The sequence below is a fragment of the Poecilia mexicana genome, unplaced genomic scaffold (assembly GCF_051168715.1).
Source record: "Poecilia mexicana isolate PSO_F unplaced genomic scaffold, ASM5116871v1 scaffold_10, whole genome shotgun sequence".
NCBI classification, from domain to species: domain Eukaryota; kingdom Metazoa; phylum Chordata; class Actinopteri; order Cyprinodontiformes; family Poeciliidae; genus Poecilia; species Poecilia mexicana.
Window position 1 is genome coordinate 10,726,875 of NW_028263379.1, and position 27,460 is coordinate 10,754,334.

At 37.9% G+C, this 27,460-nt stretch overlaps 1 protein-coding gene across 1 annotated transcript; it reads left to right on the forward strand.

Moving 5' to 3' along the window:
• Nucleotides 1-249: 249 nt before the first annotated feature.
• inppl1b (inositol polyphosphate phosphatase-like 1b) lies at nt 250-27,189 on the forward strand. Its single transcript, XM_015001814.2, has 27 exons — nt 250-1,706; nt 4,349-4,412; nt 5,793-5,931; nt 6,703-6,823; nt 9,620-9,760; nt 10,377-10,464; nt 10,567-10,644; nt 10,850-10,987; nt 12,044-12,158; nt 12,451-12,551; nt 12,629-12,731; nt 12,819-13,015; nt 14,284-14,401; nt 14,494-14,590; nt 14,682-14,820; nt 16,228-16,327; nt 16,428-16,516; nt 17,338-17,419; nt 18,390-18,476; nt 18,585-18,698; nt 18,778-18,866; nt 18,964-19,051; nt 20,124-20,276; nt 20,688-20,769; nt 22,860-23,637; nt 23,718-23,833; nt 24,758-27,189. The coding sequence occupies exons 1-27, from the start codon at nt 1,570-1,572 to the stop codon at nt 24,849-24,851; spliced, it is 3,648 nt and encodes a 1,215-aa protein (XP_014857300.2). The 5' UTR covers nt 250-1,569; the 3' UTR covers nt 24,852-27,189.
• Nucleotides 27,190-27,460: the final 271 nt, after the last annotated feature.

Below are 27,460 nucleotides of genomic sequence, written 5' to 3' on the forward strand. Positions count from 1 at the left end.
ACAATCATCTCTTTGAAACAACTGATCCTAAAATGAGGGGTAAGAAGATGCGTCAGATCTGGATGGACTTGTTTCTGTTTGTTTTATGGAGTCTGTGGTTGGTGGTCGGTAAATTTCTGCTGAGTAGTGTAAGACAGAGCAGCAAATGTGGGTTCAAATAGCTTCCAACAGGGTTTTCTGCTCTTGCTAATGGAGTGGGAGGAACGTAGGAGGAGTGAATAATGGGCAACGCACGAGGAGGGCAAAAATAAGAAAGCAAGGGATGATCATAACCATATGGAGAGGGGTGTTTGCTGAGAGGGAAAGACTGAGCAACAGCAGAAAGAAAGGGAGGGCGACAAAGAGAAAAAAGATTGAATTTGAAGAAAGATGGTGTATTGTCAGAGGATAAAGGCGTTTATAAGCTAAGGTCCGACCAGACGTGAGAGGACTTGTCTGAGGAAAGCAGTGTTTTCCTTTGCAAACAATAGCAAAGAGTCAGGAAGGGGCAGAAAACAGACAGGAGGCAGAAGAAGGAAGTAGTTTGCTGTTTCACGCGCTGATGGTGTAGCTGAGCCCCTCACAAGAATGCTCCTGGCTCTGCCTGCCATCTGGAATGTCGAGTCACTTCCTCTGTCTGTCCTGCGCTTTAACAGGGTCGTCCTCTGTGTCTCTGCTCCCACCCTCTGCTCTGACAGCAGCCTGAAGAAGACCACACCACTTCGGGAAGGACTCTCCTCGCAGCAGCTCTGAAAGTCAGACCCCAGGACCAGCCCACAACCTTCCAGACTCACTCTTAATGGAACCAGGACTTGTGCAGAGGAGACTGCAGCCATCAGCTGAACGTATAGCGAGGGAGTTTCTTTTCCCTTATATGGCAGCAGAGCTGGGAAGTCATTTGAATTAGTCTGGTTTCTGTCTGGTTTTAATGCTGACTGACTTCCATCTGGTGGGTGTGTGTGTGGGTGGCGTGTGTGCAGCTTAATTTGTTTATTTTGCCATTCTTGGTTCTTCTTTTCCAGTTGTTTGCATGCAGGGCTTTTGTTTTGGGACAAGAAGGAGGGCTTGTGTTTGTGGTTTAGCTCGAGGCAACGTCACTGCTTCAGGAGTGGCTGCTTCATTCAGACTTCTTCTCTTCCTTGCTCAACTGTGATGGTCTGTGTTTGTTGGATCAACACACGACGCATACACACACCTGGGTGGAGCAGCTCACAACTTAAATCAGAAACTGGGGCTCTGTAGAGAAGGACACTACCAGGATGGAGGACTGCAGCTTTCGCTGAGAAGTGGAGGGCGTGTTGGAGCGGAATAACCTGGAGATTTAATTTTTTCACATCTGCTTCCTTCAGACCAACAGGATGGGTGACCCAGAAGCAACCAGGAAGGACCCAGGAAGTGCTACAATCATGGGGAGGCTTTAAATACTCAAGCAGACCACAGCGGTTTTCTGATGCTGCTGACTTGCAAGAGAGACCTCTGGTGCGATGAAATCTCTGCAAGCCTAAGGCAGCTGGAAATGCAACCTCTGCGGCGGCGTTCATAACCTCATGTGGATTATTCTCCTGAGCATTTCTCTCCTCATCAATCGCCATGGCTTCAGCATCATGGTACCATCGTGACATCAGCCGTGTGAGAGCGGAGGACTTGCTGGCGCGGGCGGGGAGGGATGGCAGCTACCTGGTGAGAGACAGTGAGTCAGTGCCAGGAGCCTATGCATTGTGCCTGCTGTGAGTATAAACACACGCTTACCGGGTCCGACACACAGTCTGTTCGAAACTGTTACAATAAACTCATAAAGAAAGTCTAGTTTATGGAAACTCATATCTAATTGTCCAATTTTGTAAAAAATAATGAAACTTTACTCAATGTAGTTTATGTGGAAATATGCATATTTGTAAATTTAATGTGGCATGTCCATCATCTTTTGCCACCGGGCTCCAAAGAAGTCATCAAGTCAGACGGTTCTGTCCTGAGCCATTAACTTCAGCAAATCAAACCCAAACGTATGACTACTTGTTTCCCCTATTTAACCCCCCTTTTCAATTCTTGGGCCCCTAAAAGTGGGCTGGAGCTCCGGCAACCACACTACGCTGCCTGCTTCATCGGGCTGAAGCCAGAAACATTCCTGAGAGCTGAGCCTGGCTGCTTCCAGCGCAGCCTCTTTCCTTTCATTCTTTTCTTGGTATATCATCCTCTCTTCTAATGTCCTCCACCACTGCAGCTATAATTTACATTTGTCAAACATTATTCTTATGTTCTGGCTGCTAAACGTGACATTTTCCTCTGTTTTCACGTTAAATTATTACAAGTCACTGTCCTGCAAAACTGCATAACACATTAGTTAGAAAATGTTAACATCTGTCCCCTATTTTCACGCTTAAATCTTTCAGATCAAATGTTCAGAACAAATGTGATATCATACAAAAATGCAGATTTCAAATGGTGATTTCATTTATTTTGACAAAAAGCTTGCTTACCAACCTGAGTCATGATTCATTTCAATCATTGCTTTTGTAGAGTTAACTTTAACCTCACCCGTAGTTGATTTCTGCTAACCAACAAATCACTAGAATAGAATCAAGCTGATGAAGTAGGCGATAAATTTTCAAAAAGTAACACCTCAAGTGCTAAATAAAGTCAAGTACAGATGAGAAACGATGTCTCTGACATGAATCAGTCTGGATAGAGGTACTAAGCCTTTTCTAAGGCAATGAGACGTTTTTCAACAAGCGGAGAAAACAGAGGACAGATGTGAGTCTTTAAATGACTCCAAGAGCAAAGAATCATCCACAAGATAAAAAAGAAAAACAGAGTAACATTTAAAGCAGTTTCATCACTCTCCTCAGTCAGAGTTCTTGATTTAACTATAAAAAAAGAGTCTCAACTTTATAACATGCCATTTATGCTATAAAAACTCCATTGTGACTAATTTGACACAATTCTGCAGAACGACTTGGTCAAACTCCACAGTGACATGAAAATCACAAACACTTACTGACATTTCTGTTCACCAAACGTGGCACAACTAGCTGACAGGTTAAGGAGACAAATGTATTTTCACATATGGTTAAAATGACTGTGCAGTTTTTTTTTCCTGTGGAAAATAAAACCATCAGATTTTTTTAATGTTTTTTGAGTATCTGCAGCATACCAGAAAAAAAAAAATCTGTTTTTCACAACTCCGAACACATCGGTGCTCCTAGATCTGTGTTGCATTCAGTCAAGTTACAAACAAAAGTTCAATGTAGTCTAGATTTTAAGTGACCACAAACCTTTTCTTAATTATGAAGCAGACGAAAAAGGATAAATGGATTTAAATGTGTTTATAAAACAGATAAAAATATGAAAAGGTGAATGTTTATTTGCAATCAGCTCTCCTGAGTCATTGCTTCTTTACACCAGATTTGAAGCAATTCCAGTTGCAGTTGTGTTTGCTTATGTCTCTAACATCACATCTACAGATGTGAGTCACTTCACCCCCTTTTTATTGGGGGGGAGCAGAAGTAGCTCAAGCTTATCCAGGATTTTCTTTTACAGTTTTCCATGTTCCACTAATCTGAAACAAACTTTCAGAAAACTGCAAAACCGCCAAAACACTGAGTTCCTTTCAATCAAGGCTAAAACTGCTTCAAGCCGCTTTTGATTCATTATAACTGGTCATTTCAGTCATTTCCAAAATATTAAATCAGTTGTTATGATTGAATAGTTGCTCATTACTTAAGCAGTCTCTTTCTAACGTTTAGTAAGAGACTGGTTGTGTTGTTGAACTAGTTGATTTGCATTTTTAATTTTGTTTGTGTTTTAAGGAATACCATTATGTCTTTTTTTATAATGTTTGTAAAGGATTTTTATTGTAATGTTTGGTGTGGAACCCCAGAAAGGGGATCCTTAAATAAACAAATTTACTTTTTTATCATTTGAGTATTTCCTTAGACAGCTACTTTTTACTTTTACTTGAGTAAAAACATGTTGAAGCATTGCTACTTTTGGCTGAGAACATTTTTTGGTGAATAATATTTAATCGGAAAGCTATAAGAGGCATCTAGACCAAAAAGTTTACTTCTTATGCGTATGTTTAAAGGATATAAAATTTGTTTAAACTTCTCCATGACTTCCTCCCTGACCTGCTGTGTTCCTTGATCTTCAACATCCTGTTGAAGATAAATGCTGCTCTTCACAGAATAGTGTTACATTACATACTGGTTGCACTGGATGGAAAAGATGCTCTTCCAATTGACAATCAAGAGCTACTTTGCGTTGGTTAGTCACATAAAGTTGAGGTCACACTACTACCTAATGAATGCCAGTCTCATTTTTTCTTTGAGTGTTTGATTTTTGTTGATAACGCTGCTTTTTGTCTTCCAAACAGGTTTCAATGTCACGTTCACACGTATCGTATTCTTCCTGATCCGGATGGTCTTCTGGCAGTTCAGGTAAAAATATCACTGCCTTGCAAACAAACACTAGTAAAAAAGAAAACCACAAAAGATCCCTGAAGCCTTCATACAGTTTGAACAGCTAGACAGAAACCCCTCTGGTCAGATGGAGTTAGAAAACATCGGACAATGGTTTGTTATTCCACGTTGCACCGAGAACAGGAGCGTGTTTGTGTTTCTCCTCTCTGCAGACTCTGCAGCCACTTTGTTGTTTGAATGGCATCCCTGCCATGTGGCTCGATGCTTGCAGAATGAGCTCAGAAGCACAGAGGAGAAATTGTTGTCATGTCTCGGAGAATCCTACCCACTCACTAATTCACTGACCAACGGGTGTGTTTGTTTGTTTGTTTGTTTGTTTGTTTGCTGCACACATCTACAGAAGAGTCTGTAATTGAATCTAAAGGGATGTGAGGCTGTTTGAAAAGGTGTGAACTAGTTTATTGAAATCTAAAGCAAGCAACAGGAGCACATAAAGTGAACATAAATACATATATAATCTTTTTCTTTCACAATTTTTGAAAGAGCAGTTTAATGCTAATTATCTGGCAGCAGCTTTTAAGGCTTTGACTTGGAAAACTTCTCCCCTTTCCAATGAGGACATTTAGCTCTGTTGCTATTTCAGTTGTTTTTTCCACTGCCATCAGTACAAACCTCCAGTATGTGTTTTCCCCCAGACTGGATTTGCTCCACTAACTCACAAGTCGCATGCTCGCCCTTTTTTGTTTTTCCAAGAAGGACGAGGAGATATTTTTGGGGGCGCTGCCTCGTATGCTATTCATTTCTTTTAAATGACTTTTCAAGAGATATTTGTGGTTTAAAAAAAATACTATTTAAAGGGTTTTTGGCAGAAGGATCAAGCAGCCAAAGCCAAAAAACTGGTTTCTCTCACCACAAAATGAAAGTGAAAAAAAATATATAAAAAGAAGGCACAGGAAGGAGCTGTTCGCTCTGCAGTTGTGGTCTAATGTACCATGCTAAGCTGGGCCATGTGAACGGTAGCTGTGTGAGCATGTAATCTTATTTTCTGTCTCTTTTAATGTATCAAATTTGATTAAAGGGAAGTTTGGTTGCCGTGAAAACTCTTTAATGTTTCTCAGAGATAGGCATTTATTTTTAGACAGCTTTTTTTTACATGCTCAATTAGCAACCAATGATGTCACCACTTATCACCCCTTATCACTTGTGTGTGTTTCCTGTCATTTTGTGCCATTTATTTAAAAAAAAAAAAGAAAGTGACTTATCTAAAACTGTAACAGTACGCTTTGCTGCTATTTACTGTAAACTTAATGAAAGCTTCTGTGCAGTTTCCAGTTTTCAGATGCATAAAAGACAATATGTTTATAGTACGTGCAATAAATCTGTTGTGTGTGTATGCAGACAACACAAGGCGTGCAGGTGAACTGTTTTCGGACACTGGAGGACTTGGTGTTGGGATACCAGCAGCCCCACAAAGGCTTAGTCATCCCTCTTCTCTACGCTGTTCCTCATGACACAGACACAGGGGATGAGAGCTCAGGTGGGTCACAAGCTGTCATCATTTAAAAACATCTTGGACTTTTAAATCCACAGTTTCTGAAGTTTCAAACTGCAAATGCTCTGTAAGACGTCTAAATCTTCATATCCTTATCCCTGATCTTTTTGCTGTGTTTCTTGGTTTTTGTGTTAATGATGCTGTTTTCCCACTTGTATGCCATTTACTAAAAACACACTGCAAAAACACAAACCATTTTGGTAGAGTTTCTCTTGCAACTATCATATTGCACTTGAAATAAGACAAAACTAACTTATAAGTAACTTTTCAGCAAGATATAGGAGCTTCATTTGAGTAAATAATTCCTTAATATTGATGAAAAGTGGTATTTCCGCTGGAAGATTATTTCACTTATAACATGGGAAAAAAAATCTTGTGGTATTTTATTTGTACTAGAAACTAGACCAAAAATACTTGATATGTTTTATATGTTGTTTTGCGGTATACTGGATCTTATTGAGTGGTATGAGTATAAAGATGGCTGAATTCAAATTAATGCCACTGTTTAGATTTTATTTATAATAAAACCATGCATAATTATCCCTCCACTTCCCAGTAATGTGTCACTTTGTGTTGGTCTGTCACAAAAAATCCTCAGATTTTGAAATTGAATGTTCCAGAGATGAATGGATGTGAAAAAGTGAAACTAGTGTGGATACTTCTGCATGTTGCCTCTGTACTTTTATTCAGAATTAATTTTTTTTTAAATTCTTCTAACAATATTCAGTTAAATTTATCTTTCATATTTATACACAGACGATGAGAAGCCGTCTCCAGTGCAAGCCCCGGTCAACACAGTGTCACTCGTGGGAACACCAACCAAACCAGCCCCTCAAGCCTTGTTCCTGGAGAAGCTGCTCGAGATGAACACGTCTAAGTAAATCATTTCTGACCTAAGATGAAGTTTGTATTCTTAACCATATTAAAACTTTGTATACACTTCCATTCATTTTAAACAACCATGCACACACTCATACCTAAAGTCAATATAGAAAAACAAATTTACCTAACAGCTGAAATATATTTCAGTTTCTTATTTTTCCCCATTTTTCGTCTATGAAAAACCCATCATTACGAAAACAAATGGCACCAGAACATATTATGGAAGCTATAAAGCCCCAGTGACAGAGTATAAAATTAAATCACATGAAAGAGACATTTGCAGAAGAGAAGTCCATGAACAGCTAACTAGTTACTATTAGTTGTGTAGTAACCAGTTACATTTACTTGAGTAACTTTTTTGAAAAAAAAAAAAAGTACATTTAGAAGTATTTTTACTACTGTTAAGCTAAAAGTTATATGTTTGGGCTGAGAGGAAGCCGGGGTAGCCAGTGAGAACTCATTCATGCACAAGGAAAAAATGCAAACTCCATGCATAAACTCCAAGTTGAGATTTGAACCCAAGACTTTTTGCTGCAAAAACAACAATACTGCACTCCTTAAGTTCCTTCTGCAACCTTGCACTTCCTGGACAATCCCTTTTAAAATCAACTTGTAGGATTTAACTTCTTCTGATTAATTAGTTTATATTTGGTGACCACTAATACCTATGTCTTAAAGTACTTTTAACTAATAGATAAAACCAATTGGGTATGGTACACACACCAAGGCTTGATTAACCTCGGCCAATGATGTCTAGGAAAAATGGCTTAAACACTATAAGACTGCAAGATTCACTACTAATGATATTAGAAAATCTGTTCTGTGTAAGTGTTACCTTGCTAAATACACTAAACAAAATGATATGAGCTCTTGAGTGACATGTCTGCCCATTGGGAGAAGGCATGAAGTACCAGACTTTGACCCCAATAAAGCTGATTTTTCTCCAGAATGTCATAGGATATACCAAAAAAGTCCCTAAATAGGTGATACATAAAATAGGTCACAGTGGTGCTGACATACTTTTCTAAATGAACAGTCATGGCTTCCCCACATTGTTTGTATTGAATTTGTCTTTAGCTGAGAGCACAACCACAAACCCCGACCTATTAACGTTTCTGCATCAATGGATTACATTTACAGCCAACTAGACCACTGAATGGTCAGATAAAGAGTCACCATGAAAACTGAACGGAAAACAACTCAAAGCTCACAGCCATGAGTCAGTTTTTGATGATCTACTCATAATGTGTGACGATGGGAGTAAAGTAAAATCTTGTTAAAGTAAAACAGAACAAATATAATTTTAGATTCATGTAGATTTCTTTTTCACTGAAAAAATTTTTACTCAATAAATAATTTAAATAAAAATTATGACAAAAAATAAGCACACACTGTTTAAAAATATATTTTACCTTACTTAGATTTTTTTTTCCCACTTGATTTCGGTAAATTTTTTAAGTTTCCTTTAAAGAGTTTGCTGGGATTCTGGCCCATTTCTCCTGACAGAACCACTGTAACTTAGTCAAATTTGAAGCCCAATTGCTCACACATGCTTTTTTTTTTAAGGACTTTCTGATAAATACTCCAAAACACTGACTTTGTTGCAGCAAAACACCTCCACACCATGATGCTGCCACCACCATACTTCATAGCTGTAGTGATGGTCTTTGACCCTGTGTGCATTTTGCAAACTGAACTCTTGGTTTTTGTGTTGCTTTAGGAGAAACAGCTTCTTTATCAGTGATTAGCTTTCAGTCCATGTCTTTACAGAACTTGTTTTTTATAGATGGTAATTTTCTCTTAAAAGTTTCAGGCAGTGTCATCATTTTACCAAAACACATTCATATGTGGGACAAAGAGCTCATCTCCTCCCTGAACAGTATAATACCTGGACATTATGATGGTTTAACAGATGAAAGTGGCACTTTGTATTCAACAAAGAACCAGATCTATTCTTATACTGACATTGTTTTTTTTTTATTATTATTTTTATTTTTCCATGGGATCACGCCGCAAAGCAATGTGTTTTGAGGTTTAGATCTAAAGTTGTACCGCAAATCAACTCAAATGTTGTGAATTAGCCCATCAGCAGCTTAAAAAGCCGCAATATTAGCTTCTGGTATAACATTATGGTATAGTAATGTTATAACTTTGAGAATGACTAACAAAGATAATCAACTAGAAATAATTTATATTAATTTTAAATTAACTAACACAGAAAACGTTTAGTCTGATTTAACGTCAGGTAGTGAAAAATAACGTGTATATATATATATATATATATATATATATATATATATATATATAATTTCAGTCATATAAATGTTCTGGTCTTGTTAAAATCTAAAATAAAGTGCACAAAACCACATGACAGATTTCCACTCAGTCATTATTTTATAAACCAACATTTGTAAACTTCAAATGAGTACAATAAACCCTAGAACTTAATAGCAGTTTCACTTCCTTCTCACCAAATCATTAAAATTTTACTTGAATCACATTATAGAAGGAGGTTAGTTTGGACAGCATTCTGTTTTACTTTTATCAGTTTTTATAGATGCCTGCACCTGCTGGCAATCAAGCATAGCGGCTTTAGTGGCCTGTTCCAAGTGACTGTTCAGGTCCTATTAATAAACAGCGCTGTTCTGCTTAACTACCCACAAGTTTCAGAAAGTGTTTTTTTTCCTCTTCTCAGGCAACATCTAACTTCCACTCGAGCAGCAGTAATAGTCAGGGGACCAAAACAATGGGGGTCACTAATGTTATCTGTGTTTTATTTTGTTTTTCACAGTATTGCAGGTGAAGTGATCGGCCTGCTCAATGACTACCTCTTCAGTGATTTGCGCCTGGACATCGAGAATGTGCATAAAGGGGGAACAACTTTAAATCACCTCAAGCGCACTTTGGCTACAGCCTGCCAAGGCCTCAACAGGTTAGCAACAAACAATGGATGCAGTTTTAAAGATTTTTGTTTTGAACAAAAACAAGTCTCAGTTAATTTTATATGGATTTTATTCGATAGTGTGAAGTAGAAGGAAAATATTACTTGGTTTTCAGAATGTAAGAAAAAACATATTTGTATTCATCTCCCCTGGTCAGCACTTATTAAAACCAACTTTTGATTCAAATTCAGCTGGAAGTGTTTTGGGATTTGTCTATACCAGCTTTGCAGACTGAAGATTTTGCAAATCAGTTTGATTTAGGTCTGGACTTTGACTATCTGCATTTCCTCTCCAGATACTATTGGCCGTTTAGTAGCTTTTCTGATTAATACTTCTCCAGATAATTTTAGGTGAAGAGCCATTTACTTTATTTTTCACAAAAATGTATTTTTCCTTCCACTTCACAATTAAGCTCTACTTTCTATTTGTCTGTCACATAAAATGCCAATTATATTAAACATTTTTTACTGTAACATGACAAAATCTGTAAAAAGTCAAGAGATATTCAAACTTTGTATATTAGCTAATTTTCATTACAGTTTTGATTGAATTTTATATGTTGAATGATGACAATAAGATTAAGAGATGCCTTTATTGCTTTTACAGTGAGATTGATCTTACTCTTTCGAGTCTGGAAACCTTGGCTAAAGTCTTCGACCATCCCAGCTGCTCTTTAACTCCTAGCAAGGCACAGGTACCAAAATAAACCATGAACTGCACTTGGAAACGTATCACTGTAGTTTGCGGAGTCATACACAAACTCATCATGGCTTTTATCTTGTGTTTTGGGAACGAGGGTCCAGAGAAGGAGATTGACAGCTTGTTGTGTAAAATCTCAGCTTTGATCAGCCTCCTTTCTTCGTTGGAGAAAAAGGTGTGTTCACAGAGTTAATAAACTAAAAAAATGTTGAAATCAATACATTGTGCTTATAAATTGCTATTAGGAATAAAGCAACAGCTATCGTTCATCTTTAGTAATGGTATGAAGTTCGTATCTGATTATGCAGCTAGACAAAAGAGGAATAAACATTTCTTGCTTGTGATGCAAGTATAACAGTGGTTTATTTTTCCACATCAAGGTTTTGCAAGCATTACAAGATGCTGTGACCAACCACAACCTGGCAGTGCAGCCCAGCCAACCGCCTCCTAATCCAGCACCTACCATTGTAACATCTGCAAAGAACAACACCAGGCAGCTGTCTGTCCACTCCTTTCAGGTGAATCTGTCTTAAAAAGAAGCCTCTTGTTAGTTTAGCCATAATTTTTTTTTTTTACATCAAAACAACAACAACTTACCAATCGGTTAGGATTTCAGATGGAAAACAGCAGCAATGTTCTTTCAAGAAAGTGCACTCAGTAATAAACCACCAGCAGGTTCAACAGATTTTTCTCTGAAACGAGACTCTAAATTCCATAAAACTAAGATATTTGAAGGGGAATTTAGTTTTTGGAAGCTGAAGAAACTAGGCGCAAAACTATCTTACACGCTATTGGCTGGTGTTCGTATAGTAGCCAATCCAGGAGCGCCATTAATTTTCCTTGGCGCTGATTGGCTGTATCCCGGAGCTAAGGAAGAGTGTGGATGTTAGCTTCTGAGGTAGTGCTAAGACGGTTTCTATTGTACGTTTTAATAAATATCAAGCTATGTATTAACTATTAAAATAGGTAGCTAAAGTATTTTTAGAGGGATTCTCAAGTATTTGCTGATTTCGTCTATTCGCGTATGCTTGCTATCCATAACCGTCGTGAATATCGGAGGTCCATTGCGCTGCTTTCAATCAAAAACCCAAGAGGTTCATCTCAGTTTCTGCATGCCTCAGTCATTTCTGAGTAATTTGGAAAAATAAGTGGGCAAATATAGCTTGCTTAAAAGGAGAGGAAAAAGCCACGTCTATGTAGAAATTTCAGAAAATTCTACAAATGTTTATCTCTCTTTCTGGTATTTATAAGAGAGAAATATTTTTGGTAATCTTGAATTATGTAAAGTTGGAAAGGTTTACCCAATTTAATGGCAGACAGTGGAGAAAGAAGTTTGTTCATTTTACAATAGAGCATGTTAAATTTCTGGTTTCACTTGTATGCTTGATGTCTTAAAAAGAGAATAATCAAGGTGAGAAAATGACCCAGTCAAAGTCTGGACCTCAATCTGATGGAAATGCTTCGTTCAAAAGAGTTGAGACTCTAAAAAGCTGTTATATCACTAATTAAATGTAATCATTTTTAGGATCACACAAAATAAGAACAATGACAGATGACTGATGTTTTGTTTCCAGGTGAAGATGGTGAAGTACGGCAGACAAATTGTCTCTGTGGATGTGGACACAGGAGTCCTGCTGTTTGACAGGAAGTCGAGCTCATTTGGTATCGAGAAAGTCTCGCATAACAGAAGTAAGAAAATGATTCTTTTTAGAGCTTGTAGCATTTCTTTTACATTTCATACGCCATTATCTTTGCTTATTTTTAGCATTAGATGGTTAATAGTGCTTAAAGGGAGAGTACACATGCTCAGATTTTACTGCACACCTTCATGTAGGGTCGAATTTTCACTTGTAAATTTATAAGTAAAATCAAAATCAACTATAAACATGTTTGTTAGACTCGTTTATATTTGTACCAGTCTTTTAGAAGGATGCTCTTTAGCAATACTCTACAGAATATGTAATATTTCCCCACATATCAGTTCTTCAGATTGTTAAGTTCCAAAATCACCCGGCCAAGATCCGAATGGTTGTTGACAGCTACCACAGCACACCGCGGGTGATGACATTTGAGAGTTCTCGGGTAAGGCAGGATGATAAGATTAACCTTTCAATTAAATGAGCTGCTTCCCTTACATGTTTTCGTTTCATCTCTGTCAGAAATGCGACTCGTTCTGCCAGCTCCTCCTGCTGATGAAGTCCAGGCACTCTCAGCTGGATGAACCTGATATGGTCTCTGTGTTTGTTGGCACCTGGAACATGGGTAATCACTTGTGTGCTGACACTGATTTTCACTGGCTTGTGAGAGAAAGCTCAGTCATAGCCAAACGTCCTGTTCTTTTGTCTGCAGGTGGTTCGCCTCCTCCTCGGACCTTGCAGTCGTGGGTGACCTGTTGTGGTTTGGGACACACTCCTGATGAGTCGACGGCTTTGCTTCCTCACGACATCTACGCATTAGGGACTCAGGAAAACCCTCAGGGGGAGAGAGAGTGGACAGAGCAAATCAAAGCAACTCTTCGCAGCTACACTCAAATCGACTTCAAACTAGTAATTATCTCCACACCTGGTTTATGAGTTGGTATTAAGCGTGCCATCTACTTCATTTTTTAAATAGCTGGTTACAAATGAAGTGAATACAGTTAAAACCACCCAATTTTAGGACACATTTTGTTTTTTCGTACTGTCTGACATCACTTTCAACTAAACTTTTTCTGTTTTTGGTGAGTTAGTTACTAAACTGATGGGAGAATAAAGCTTTTACAATTCAAAAGTTTACGTACTCACAATATTTGAATCAAACATATAAAACTGATTATTTTTGTTATTCCCTTATCAAAAATATGTGATCACTTCCTGAAGAAGGAGTTTCAGAAAGAAAATTAGTTTTTACAGAGACAAAGGTTCAATTTCAGGCCATTAAATTACAAAGTCAAATTTATTTTTAGTCATATTTAATATATAAAGCATTTTTGTAACTGAAGGTAACATAGTTACTTGATTGTTCTATAAAATGGCACTATGTGTCTATAAATACTCCCCCTCTAAATGCAATCATAAATCTAGGTGTATTTTAAGGCTTTTCAATATGTCAGATTTATCTGTGTAAACAACTGTGAACACAAGCACCATGAGAATGTCTTTATACTGTTCAAGGCGGACATGGGTTCTGTGTCCCAGCTTTGCACCTCCAAGATAAAAACAAAACATTTTGTGAAGATGCTATCCTAAACTTGTAAGAAATTGTCCATAGAAAAGTCCTGGGCTGAAAAGCCACACAAACACTGACTCTGCTACGCCAACTGTGACAATGGACCAAACCTAAAAAAATATTGTGAGAAGTATGCACATAAATAAACAGAAAATAGGCAAATATCTAAATATTGTGAGAAAATAATATTAAGGATATGTATGGGAAATTTTTAATAAAAAGGCACATTAAAAAAAAAAACCCTCATACATAATTTATCTCATTCTTGTGGCATTTAAGACATAGGAATAATTTTGGTTGGAACAAAAACAGAATCAGCTTCTGCCAAAACCAAATGTTATGTATTTTTTCATACAGTATATGTTAATATCAGATGTCAGATGCATGCCCCACAGTGATGACAAGCTCATCTTGGGTTTATCAGGTTGAAATATGTTTCATACATATTTATGTATAAAAAATAAAATTTATGAAAAAATATTTCTCACATCGAAGATAAGATCACAGAATGCATAAAAACAGAGCCTTAGAAAACAGATAAACGTAGTCGGTGTGTGTTTTTATACTTGTAGAAAAATGTGTTGTAATGCAAACTCTTGTCCTCTAGGTGGCAGTGCAGTCCCTCTGGAATATGAGGCTGGCTGTGTTTGTAAATCCAGAGCACGAGAGTCGAGTCAGCCATGTGAACACAGCCAGTGTTAAAACTGGTCTTGGAAACACTCTGGGTAGGCTTTGTGCATTTTCTCTCTATCACACAAATCAAATGTGAAAAAACAGAAACATTTAAATTCAGGTCTGATTGTTTTTGTTGATTCAGGAAACAAGGGAGGAGTTGGAGTCTCTTTCCTCTTCAATGGGACATCTTTTGGGTTTGTGAACTGCCACCTGACCTCTGGAAGTGACAAAGTGTTAAGGTTCAGAAATCAAATGTTTTGGAGAAAGTTTACTTCACTTGATGTTGTTTCTGTCGTTTATTTATGCATTTTTCTATATTATAACACCCAGGAGGAATCAAAGCTTCGTGGACATCCTCAGACTGCTTTCCCTGGGTGACAAACATCTCTCTGCCTTTGATATCAGCCTTCGTTTCACTCATCTCTTCTGGTGTGGAGACCTCAACTACAGGCTTGACCTGGACGTACAGGTCAGACTGACTTATTACAACAAATATTGACATTCTCTAGTACAAAAGAAAACAAAAACCAGATAGAGCAGAAACAATAAAACAGACGAAACATAAAAAAATCCCCCAGTTCATTAAAAGGAATCTGAACCAACAGTTTCGGATCCTTTTTAAAAAAAAATGTTCAAGGGAATATGGGATGCCTATTTACAGGCCTTTTTTCCTGACTGGAGAAAAGATGTTTTATAAAATACCTTTGAGAAAAGGTTGTACTATTTGCAGGTTGTAAAAAGGTTGTACTTGTAAATAACCCAAAACGTACTTTTTTTGCAGAAAAAACATCTGATGTCTGCAGACACACAGTAACTATAAAACATATTCATTCCGCTTAGATGTTTTAAGAGTTTTATCTCTTTACCAATCAATCATTATCAACAAAATTTGGCTTTTTTGACACCATTTTGAGAAATAAAAAATATTTCTTTAATGCCAAAGTGAAAACTGATTGTTTCAAAAATAATTATTGATCAAATAAAAATATGTAAAATAAAAGAAGTACCTATTTCGCTATAGCTGTAGCTCTGTGTTTTGGTTCATCATCTTGTTGGAAAATAAATGTTTCCTGAAGCCGATAGTTCTCCTACAGAAAAACTGTCCTTCAGGATTTCTCTGTATTTTACTGCATTCGTTTTACCCAAGTTTTCTTTTCAACAGTGCCTTTTTCATCTCTTTTAATTTTCATTTTGACAAAAATGCCTCGTTTTGTTAATCATGACTGACTAGTAAAACCAAAAAAAACCCTTCATATTCTTTTCCTTGTGTCATCTTCAGCTGAAATGTTTTCTCACATAGAGTCTGAACTTCTTCTAAAACGGGAACCAAAGTTTAAGTTTCAGTTTGGAAAAAAGACTTTCATTATGAGTTTAAACACAAATTCTCTTTGATAATGATGTTTAAATACTTGACAGACTGTTTCAAGGAATTTTACATGAATTTTTCAAACCCAACTTTTTTCCATTTAAACTATGATAACCTTTGATTATCCTTGATCTAAAACAAAGAAAGTGTGGTACACTGAACAACATCTATTTTACAGAGCAAAGAAAATGAGCTGAAACACAATAAATTATGTCATCTGAATAAAGTATCAGGAAGATTTTATATATTTAGAAATCACTCGCAGATTAGCCAGCGTGATGTAACGTGATGTATGAGGCTGGCTGTGTTTGTAAATCCGGAGCATGAGAGTCGCTCCGGATCTACAAAGCAACTTGTAAATCCGGAGCGAATTTACAAGTCTCTCCGGTTTTACAAATCCGGAGCGACTTGTAAATCGCTCCGGAAGAAGGATATCCTGCACGTGCAGGATATACGTGGAGGATATACACTGGGAATATCCTGCATCTTCATGGTCCGTATCATCTGCAGGACATCCTCAAACATGTTTCCAAGAGAGAATTTGAGGAGCTCATGTTTGCAGACCAGCTGACTCGAGAAAGACAGAAAAGGAAAGCATTTTTCAATTTCAGTGAGTTCCAAGCAAAACAGATTCAAAATGTCATTTTTATTTAGGTACAAATGTAAAGTATTTGACTTTTCTTTCTTTGTTTCTGTTTTTCGTGATTAAGAGGAAGAGAAGATTGCATTTCCACCCACCTACCGGTATGAGAGAGGCTCCAGAGACTGCTACCTTTGGCAGAAGTACAAGACATCAGGAGTGAGTTTTTCCCAGTCAAATAAAAAGTGCACCACAAAAATTGATGGATAAAACAGATAAATAGGCATAAAAATATGTGTAACGATTGCTAGAACAGATGCAAAAAATGTTTTGGAGGACTGTTAGAAGAACTATTCTACAAAAGTAAAGCTATAAAATCTATTTTATTTAAGAATTTAGATGAATAGTATGCAGTCTGTGGTGCCGTGAGCAAAAAAGATGGCTTAATGTGTAGAGTTTAGTTCCAAAATCCACAGATTGAAACTTATTAGGAAACTGTGATCTGAGAACAGGGATAAGCCACAGTAAGATGTCCCAGCAGCAGATAAGCTTCAAAAGCTCACTAGAATGGCAAAACACCAGGAGCTTGAAAGAAGTGATTCTTGATCCCTGACCTTCGAATCAGTAAGCCAGAGTCCAGACGATTGAAGCACCACTGCTCCGTTCCAAGTATATACTTCTTAAGATCATTTATTTGTAACTTAATCCTATTTCAGGAATTTGTGGGGATAAGTGACTGGGACAGCAGCTGCTCAGATCGCTAAAAATAGCCGGTTAACAATTAACTTTCTGTCTAAAAGAGGAATGCCTGTCGTGAACGGAACGAGGGCATCCTTCAGTGGACACACACACTCTCATATACGTGTATATGTATATATGTGTGTGTGTGCTTACGTACACATAGACAATGCAATAGACATGCATCCACGTACTCCTCTGCGTCGTTCGCCTGTAAAGGCGTTGAAGCTGAAAAGCGTATGGCATTGAAGGCGGAGAAGGCCGTGTTGGTGTTTCTGTAATTCTGCATTCTTTGTCTCCAGGTGCGAGTTAATGTTCCATCATGGTGCGACCGGATTCTGTGGAAGTCCTACCCAGAAACGCACATCACCTGCACAGCATATGGTGAGAATGTGGTGGGGAATTTCTTGGAAAAATGAACTTTGGGAAAAACCTTCAGATGGGTAAAACATGAATGTGAGCTGCAAAACGTTTACAGATGCTTAAATGTCGACATGGACGCAGGGTTTTATGAAGCAATGATAAGGCGTTTTAGATGCTTCCAGGTATTTCTTTTAAATTGTAAAAATGAAAGTAGCATGAGCAGCACGGATGATGTTCAACCTGGGCTGTGGTCCACGAATGCAGAGTCATTTCCTCAAATTCAGTCTTAACTTCTGTTTCTGTACAATTTTTCTTAAAGTAAAAAAGTTTGGGTTTTGAAATATGGTGACTTGCAAAAGTATTCGAACCCTTCAAAGTAACATATTTTAAAATCTTTACAGCAAAAATACAAAATTGTACTTAGTGTTTAGTTTCTAGTGCAGCTATGAACTTTCAAGTAACTTTTGAGCAAGATATAGGTATGTGTTTTAGTTTTGCCTTATTTCAAGCATTCTACAGTATTTGCACTAAAACCTTTACAAAAATACTTGGTAAATTTTGGTGTTTTTGTAGCATATTGATATATTCTGGCCTGTTTCCTGTGTTTGGGGGTCTTCATGATGTGGCTTGCTCTCTAATAAACCTCTGCGGTTTTCACAGAACAGCTGGATTTATAGCTGGATCAAATGACAGACAGGTGGACTCCATCTACTAATCGAATGTTTAAATTTTGAAGGTCATTGGTTGCCCTGGCTTTTCCTTTAGGTCCATCAGAATGAAGGGAGGCAAATTCAAAGACACACCTCATTCTTCGGACTGGAAGTTTGTGATTGTAGCATGAATTATGAAACATTTAAGGGATATTAAAAGTCTTTCAAGACCCTGTCACACTGACAGCTCATGTACTTTATCATGCTGTCAACCACAACGTAGATAAGGTGGTTTTGTAATAATAACAATAATCCTAAAAGACGCCTTTTGCTGTTACCAGGTTGCACTGATGACATCTTCACAAGTGACCATTCACCTGTTTTTGCCACTTTCCAAGTGGGAGTGATGTCTCCGTGCAGCAGATCAGGTGCCTCTGTAACTGTAAACCTTTGATTATAAATAGCTGGAATATGCTCTAACCGTTCTTCTTGTGTGTGTGTGTGTGTGTGTGTGTGTGTTTTTTTTAATTAAACAGATTCAAGCTCCAGTGTGGAGAGAGCCTGGATTGAGCTGGAAGAAATTGACACCATAGTAAAGACTGCAAGCAAGTCCAAGTTCTTCATCGAGTTTCATTCCTCATGCCTGGAAGGTGCAGAACGGTGTCAAAATGAGACTGCAAACCAAAGTGCAGCTCAGTTTCAGAAATTAACTCCTGAATTTACCTGCAGAGACACAACGATCCAGTGAGAATAATTTACAAAGCTGTGATGTTCCTGGGTTTCTCAAACTCGGCTGGACCTGCAAACAGCTCCCGAAGGTCAGCAGCGGCTGCAGCCAACTGAAAGATGGTTAAAAAAACCCAAACATTTATAGTTTTTTTTTCCTAACGTTATTTTTGTTTGGATCTGCTGAAGCTCATTCCAGTCGCGTCTGATCTGGAGTATCTCCAGGATCAGCACTTGCTGCTGTCTGTGAAGTCATGCGATGGATATGAATCTTACGGTAAGTCTGAAGCACATTCTGATAAAATAGCTAATCTGTGCCGTCACAAACATCGTATCCAAAAAAACCCCAGCAATAAGTCCGTTTTTGCACTTTGCTCTCATCACAGCAGTAAGTTCAGAATGTTATGCTTTAATTTGATAAACAAGGCCTACAGCTTTGAGATAAACCAGCATCCGCACAAATAAATCTGCATAATTAATGGAGCTACACAGTGCTCATCGCTTAAACTTCATTTAAAAAGTCAATGTCAAATGTTGGTTCAAATATTTTCTTAGAAAGATCAACACATTCTTCAAAATATGAACTGCAAAGTCAATTACATCACAGTTAAATATCTCAGAAAAAGAAAAGATCCCAAAAACAATTCTCATTGAGACCTCTACATTCGCCAACAGCTACAAAATGCTCAAGTTGTTTCAGGCTTGAATGATGATGTTTTTAGAGCCATAAAATTATTTTTTTCCAGTTATTGATTTCTATTTTTCTATTTTCTCAGGCTTAAACGTTACAGATCTTCAAACATGTTAATAAATTAGACAAAGATGACTTGGTTAAATAGATTAGTTTATTTATTTCAAACGTTCACAATTCAAATACCTTAATATATATTTTAGATTACTATTTGTTTAAAAAGGATGTTTGCAGAAGTATAAACTTATTTGATCCTGCCAGATTTCTTCAAGTAAATACAAATAATTTGAAATGATTAAATAAGCTATGCAAAACAGCCTGGCCTCATGAAGAAAAATAAATTAGCAGCTTTTTGAAGTTTAAAAAATAAAATAACCATTTCAAAACTGCACTTTATGCTTACTCAGGTAAACACATAATTAAATCTGTAATATATTCAGTTTACAACCAGGAGCTCATATAGTTTGGAGTTTACTGAAATATTACATAGATAGATTTTACAACAGGGATGCATTAGCTGAATGTGTGTAACCAAATAACATTTCAGGACAAATTAAGCTTTGTTTCCATGAGATGTGGGGTTACCAACAACAAATGTGTCCACATTAGGGAAAACAAAACACTTTTGGCTAGATTTTGACTAAAATGATTTCCGTAGGTGAATGTTGTGTTGCTCTGCGGTCGGTGATGGGCTCGTCGCAGAAATTTGAGACATTTTTGACTCATCGCGGTGAGGAGATGGGCTCCATACGAGGACGGGTCAGAGTTCACGTGCCCAAGGACAGGCGAGGCACGCGGAAGAAGGTTTATGGTGGGTCAGCTTGAAACTCTTCTGTTGTGAATCTTTGCCTCGCTTGCACTATCACTTCCCGCTAAGCCTTCATCTCCACTGTCGCTGCGTTCTTCGACTCTTCTGTGAGCCTCACATTGCTTCCTCTATTTGGTTCCTCAATGATCCCCTGGCTTGGCTTTACACACTTGCTGGTATCTATCGACCGCTTCCTCTTTTGGCTCCTGACTGACTGACCCTGACCAGATGCATCCTGACACACTGAAACAGGACATTTGGGTTTTAGGCCACCAGGTCAGGCACAACACACACAAACACAACTTTGCTGTTTGACTGCCAGCAGTCTTTTGCATGCAAGGAACACACAGACTTAGAAGAAGCTTTGATGATTGCAGAATTAGGTTTTCATTTCTGTTAACTTTGCTTTTTCAGAATTGTTCTGTTTTGAGAAAGATGATAAAGGTCCTGGAAGGGGACACGTGCCTCATGCAGCAGCACGGATCACAGTAACTAGGTATGGATGTCTCGTTGTTTAAATGCCAATGCTGTAAATGAACAGTAAGGCTTCAATACTCAAATGTTCAAATTAATGGTAGCAGTGAAACAAATTGCATTTAATGTAATTTAAGAGTTCAACCTTTTTGAAACGGGCTGGCATCGTGTTTCCTGGATGTTAAAAGCAGCTGTAGTTTCATGTAAGCAGTAAAAGAAGAGCAGAAATCTGCATTTGCAGGTCACATTAGTTTACCCAGAACATTTGTTGTACAGTGTTACTGAGTCATGTCATATGTTAGAAAGAAAGGACAGAGAATTTGAAATTAAAGTATTGTTATTGGCACTGTATGAGTGGTTGAATAAGTTAATTCTGTTTTTATTCAGAATTTCAGATTTCCCATTTCCAAATTTAAAAAATGAAAAGAAATAAAATTTGGAAGTTTTGTACCAATCTTGTCCTCACATTCCAATATGGCCACCTTGCATATAATGCACTGTGAAAACAAATTTGTCCCTTGCAGATTATTCTGTTTCTTCTTCTTTTTGGATTTGTTTTATTTTTATCACACTGAAATGCTTCTGATCAAAAACACTTTATTATAAACTAACCTGATCACATGTGAAAATGTAATTCCCCCTTAAAATTGAACAACTTGTTCACTCTTTGTTGCAAAATGTGTTTTAATAAAACAAGACTGGAGAGATTGGAGGGACCTGCGGAAGGGTAACTCAGTCAGATTTAAGTCTGTACTTTAACTAGGCCGCCTTTATGTAATTTGGATTATTATTCTCTTAGGTTCCACTTTATTATTGTCAGTCCAGAGAATATTTTACCAAAAGCACATTCTTTTCAGCAGGGATTTTTGTCTTGGATGCTATTTTTGCCATTTATTCCTTAGTTTGTGACCTCTTCCAGCCTACTTCATGTCACCATGCAGGTTCTATTTAGGTGATGTCATCTCCAAAACCATTAAAGACAGGAAGGACAGGAAAACACTAATTTATTGTCTTGGTTTTTCATATACAAGCTCTTTTAGTAGCAATGCTGCCCTGGTGCAAAATACAGGTAAGTATTGTAATTACCTGCGTTACTAAGAGTAAGTTTGGTTTCCACTGTTTCTCTAACTTGAAACAGGAACATGATAAAGTTGATTTTTGTAAATTGCATGCAAGTTTCTGCTTTATTGTAAATGAAACCATTTTGTACCAACACTTCTTTGTTTTAAGACCTTTCTGAGGAAACAATGTGATTGTACAGCTTCTCTTTTTAGCAGTCGTGTTTAGTAGCGTTACATCAGTACTGATTTGTCCACGTTTAGTCTGAAAATAAATCGGACAAACTTTTGACTGATCCAGTTGCTTAATGTGTGTTTTTAGCACAGCGGGTTAGTTTGAGAAGAAACATTTTTCTTCTTTAAAAAGCGGTTGTTCAGTTCCTGTTGTCGAAACCATCAAGAAACCGTTTCTAAAGAAAACCACCTGCTAAAGCCAAGATGCTTAGCAGTAGACTGTTGCTTTCACCATCGCCATAGAGAACTTACCAACTTCTGACAAATGCATTAAGAATCTAAAAATTTTGCAATATGGTCACTGAAGCTCTGATTTGATGGCACAATTGAAGGTATTCAGCCTGTTACCGTAGAAACAGATACACAAAAGAAACAGGTTGAAATAGACGGCAAAAACACAAAATATTATCAAGTGTTTTTATGTAGTTTCTAGTAGAAATATATTAGTGAAAGATATTTTTATTAATCTTAAGGAATTATTTGCTGAAAATAAGCTCTCACATTTAGACAAAAAATTACCGATAAGTTAGTTTTGTCTTATTTCAAGTGTTCAAAGATATTTGCACTAAAAACTAGACCAAAAATACTCCGTAAGGTTTTGTGTTTTTGCAGTAAAAGAAGGATGTAAATGTTTGGTTCTTGTGCTGAAAAACGTCCAAATGTATCTAATTTTTTATAGAACTTTCCTACCAAAAGATGGATTTACTCCAACTGCATGCACAGATTAATGCAAACTTGCATTTTTTGAGTATTTTAACTCAGATTCAAGTCATTCTGAATAGTTGCAGTGAAACCTGATAAACGTTTTTATTCATTGTAGGCCGTCGGGAGTGCCTGCTAAGCCCACAGTGAGCAGCTACACCAACCCTGCCTACTTCATCTTTGAAGGTGTGTCAGTTCCACACAGGGTGGAGGAGGCCCTTCCTCAGCGAAGGGACCCCCAGGTCATCTGGTCTGGAAACGAGGCCCTGCAGCTCCCAAAAGTCTCAGGGCGGCAGGGCTTCGACAGGAGACCGTGTCACAGATCAGACTTCACAGAAATCGAAATCCCAGCCATCTTGTCCCAATGCAACCTAACCAAAGACCTTCATCCGTCCCAAACCAACTCGTCCTATCAGCTCTTCCCAGCCCAGAGCCAGTCTCCAGTGTCTCCTTCCTCAAGAAATGCCGTCCCTCAATTCCAGGAACAGTCTTCACAAATCAGAGAAAAATACCAAGGGAAGTTAAATGTTCATGACTCCATGCAGCCTGAAAGCAGCATGTGCATCAACCACTCTGAAATCATACACAAAAATGCCATAAGAGACAAACACCAGCTTCATCCAGGGAGGAGAAACGCCGTGCAGCACAAGCCCCCGTCCCTTCTGCCTTACACCCCCGCCTCTTTGACACATTGTCAGCACTCTGTTTCCTGGATCGTTGAGAAGCAACCTCCAACAGGAGACAACTCCCTCACCGCTTTGCAGATTGCCAAGTCCCTCAGCGAGGTCGACTTCTTCCCTTCGAAGGAGAGAGGCCCGTCCGCAGTCAGGCAGAGGGCGAGTTATGGAAACGGCCCGTCCATGCACGGGGACAGAGGCTGCGTCTGGGATAAAGAGGTGAAAAACCCAGACGTTTAGTGGTGCCACGTTTAATGACTCCTTGTTAAATTAAGTTTTTCTGCTTAATCTGAATGCAGGTGTCTGTCCTGAAAGGTGCACCAGAAACTGTGCAGGAGCTTCTCAGTACTTTAGGTCTCCAAAAGTACACCCTGGGACTCAGCCTCAGTGGTTGGGATGATCTGGATTACTTCAGGTAAACGATTCTGCATCTTTTCACGTCTTGACCTCCATTCTCCCATTTGAGTAGGAATTAGTTTCAGAAATTTTGATCCTAAATTTTTCTGGTGCTAATTCAACATTTTATCACTTTTTATTGAATTTCTGTTAAGTTATGCATAATTTAACATGGTGCTTACCTTGCAAATACTCCTCTGACACATTAAAGAGTTCCCAAGTGACGGATGGATATTACTTTTACTTGAGAAGGTTTTACTGTGTCTGTCAGAGAAACGTCTCTCAATCACTGTAGACAGTTTGCCTACAGCCTCCTTGCTCCCCATCGTGTTATCTCAGTGTTTCTCCACCGAGGAAGGAAACGGTCACAGAGGAGGTTTTGTACCGAGGGTGAAGACACAACAAACTATAAGACTGTAATGGTTATAAAACAGGAGAGCCAGCCTGTGAAACAGTCATTAAAACAGATGAAAAATTGTTTAAAAAGCTTAATAAAACAAAAGAACTTTGTTTTTTCTTTTAACATTTACAGTAGTTTAAATTTCGACTGAGTTTCCACAATGATTTTTCTTAAAATTATGTTGCATCATATTATTTTTTTTGCCGTTTTGTGACATTTCTATTCTTAAATGACTGGTATTTTTTAGTCCTAAAGGATTTTGAGGGAACCTTTTTTTTTTAGGAATAATTCAGACACAACAGTCTCTGAGTGCCTTCAGATAAAGTTTAGTTCACATGACAGATCAGAGAGAAGGTGTTTCAGGGCCAAAGAACAAGAAATCCTTGCAGGAAAGAAAACATTTTTGGTTTTTGGTACATTTTGTTTTAGATGTGTAATGATAGGTAAATTGTTCTCCTTTGTAGATTTAAGAAACTCCACAGTTACAGTCAGGATGTAAGTTGAAGTTTTTTTAATTTCTTGACTCCTATTTGTCTCGTGCAGTGGGATCACAGAGGAGGATCTGTGTGCAGCAGGTGTAACAAACCCCTCACACCGGCGCAGGATCCTGGAAAACCTTCCCAGGAACTGGAACTGACAGAAAGCCAATGCTACAAAGTCCTGAACTGTCCGCTCTGAACCTGAACTGGAAAGACTTTCAGAACCGAACAGATCTCGCTTCAGACGCGTCATGTTTGCTGGACACCAGTCGTCTTTTAATCTGCTCTATTAAAACTGTAACACAAAGTTAATTGTGCCGAAACAGAGAAGGAAACATAATGCACGAAGTACTTATTGCACATTATCTGTTGTTCATCTGGAGCTTAGATATCTGACCAAGAAGTGGAAGGAATTATAATGACATTAAAGCCTCTGTGAATTGGTATAAAATCATAACTCTCTTATTTTCTGCAGCTCATTTGAAGTCATTGTTTACCATCTGTTTCCCACTATGTACTTTGTTTTTTACACTACTATTATTGAGCCAGTGTCATAATAAATCAAAAGAGCATAAACTCCACCTTTATCTCCCTGCAAACCTCTCTAGAAACCATCCCATCTCTTTTTTACTGTTTACTCTGTCCTAATGTTGCTATCGAGTCACGTAATCAGTAGCTGCATCTACTGCGCATGTTTATAAAGTTGATAAAGCAACACTTGAACGCCACCAAGCAATAATGTGTGTCATCTCATGTATTCAAGCAACAGCGAGGAAGCGATATCTCCCATTTATGGCCTCTGGTTTCCATTTCAGAGCTCTACTAATGTCCTGCGTTTTCCTGCTCATACGTTGTTTGATTACGCTGACTTGGTGATTTAGTGCTGCTAAGCCATGTGAGATTGACCAAATATGTCAATATTTAGAAGTCAATTAGGAGATTTAGACTGAGGTTTGGAGAATGACTGCAGTTTTTTTCCATGTGTAAGGTTCCTACAATGATATAGCGGTGTCTTCTGTCAGAGTCCTCCAGATGTTGGTGTGGTGATGCTTCAGGAATGAGACTCTGCATGCATGACTTTGGTTGGACAGCAAAGTTTTATTTCAAACTGCAGCACAACCGAATCGTGAGGAAATCTTGGCCCAATCATAGTGAGTCCCCCCCGATCGCTAGGCAGCATCTCTTTTACAGGGTTCTGGTCAGCACAAAGTAAACGTTATCACATACCTACGTTCCAGTTGTAGGCATGTTTAGATGTTTGCAGTGGATCGTCTGCTACTGGAGTCCACAGATTAAACTTGTTTTTCAAACTCAGTGTCTTTTGGCGCGTCTGCTCCTCCCAAGTCTTTCCAAAAAAAAAAAAAAAAAAAAGCCCTCCTGTACGATCAGACATTACAATATCCATGTCCACAACATCACCTTATGTTTTCCATCTCATCTCACTTCTGTGTAATAACAGACTGCAGCAGAGAAGATCCAGTTCCTAAAAATAACTCCTGAATATTGTCTGAGTCTGGCTGTGTTTTGTGTGTGCAGCATTCAGGGGATGTAGTTACTTATTAAGGCAGCACCAAACAACTCAGCTGACTGCAGGTCTGTGTCAGTGACCGCTAAGTCACTGACCAGCTAACCAGGAGTGCATCATCATCTTCATCACCGGTGGGAGTGTTGTAAAGTCTTGGCCAAGTTAAAATCAAACAAAGAAACGTGTGAAAAGACTTAAATCTTTTAAGAGTTCATTTCATCATTTTCTTGATAAGTATGCACTGTTGTAGTTTATAAAAGATATAAAAAAAAGTGTAAAAAACCACATGATTTAGCTTTTTATGGTCAAGTTCTTTTCAAGTTTCAGTTTTTAAACGTTGAATTTTATCATTCATTATTTGAAATAGGAAGTTTGCTTATGCAACAACATAAACCACATTGGTAAACGCTAATATTTCACTGGACCACTTTCAGCTGTTGCATTGTTTTTATAAGCTTCTGTAATGTTGCATGATTTATTTCCATCCAGTTTTGCATTAATTTTTGTTGGAATTTCATAAAGTAACTTCATTTCAAAGTATGAGAAGAAAAGGTGAAGCTGTGAAAGAGTCAATGATTCATTTTCTTCTCCTGTTAGCAGCAGTTACCTGAAATAACTTCAGTTCACTTGCAGTGAACGGGATTTCTTTATGTCCAAACTTTACACACAAACTCCAGGACAACTCTGGCAGAAGGTGACTGTAAGCGTATCTGTATTTACAATGAGGGGCGAAGGCTTTTGGGCGACAGCTTTGTGAGGAAGATTGCACACAAGCTGCATCTGTTCAACAAAAACATCTTTTGCTTTGAAGTGGAGAGTGGGTCACTGTCAGTCAAGATTTGGCCCAGTACTTGTATACATTTCTGTTATGCCAGAATGAGTAGCAGAAGTTGAGATGATGAAGGGTCAATTCTGTAAATACTGACTCTTTACTTTCATTTAATATCTTACAATAAATGCTTTTGACAGAATGTCTTTGATCTTCATCCAGTTTTCCACAGGAACATGAGAAACAGCTGCCATATTGTTTGACCATGACAGCAGTTTGGCCAGAGTTGGAACTAGTTACCCGATTACATTTGATTGTGACTTTATTGAAAAAATTACTTTTAGGAGTATTTTTTGCTGCGCTGGGCTGTTTAGTTTTACTTGAGTGATTTTATTATGTTTTTCTACCCTTACTTGAGTAAAATTTCTGGATTTTCCACCCACTGAATGAAAAACAAACACGTTTTAACCAAA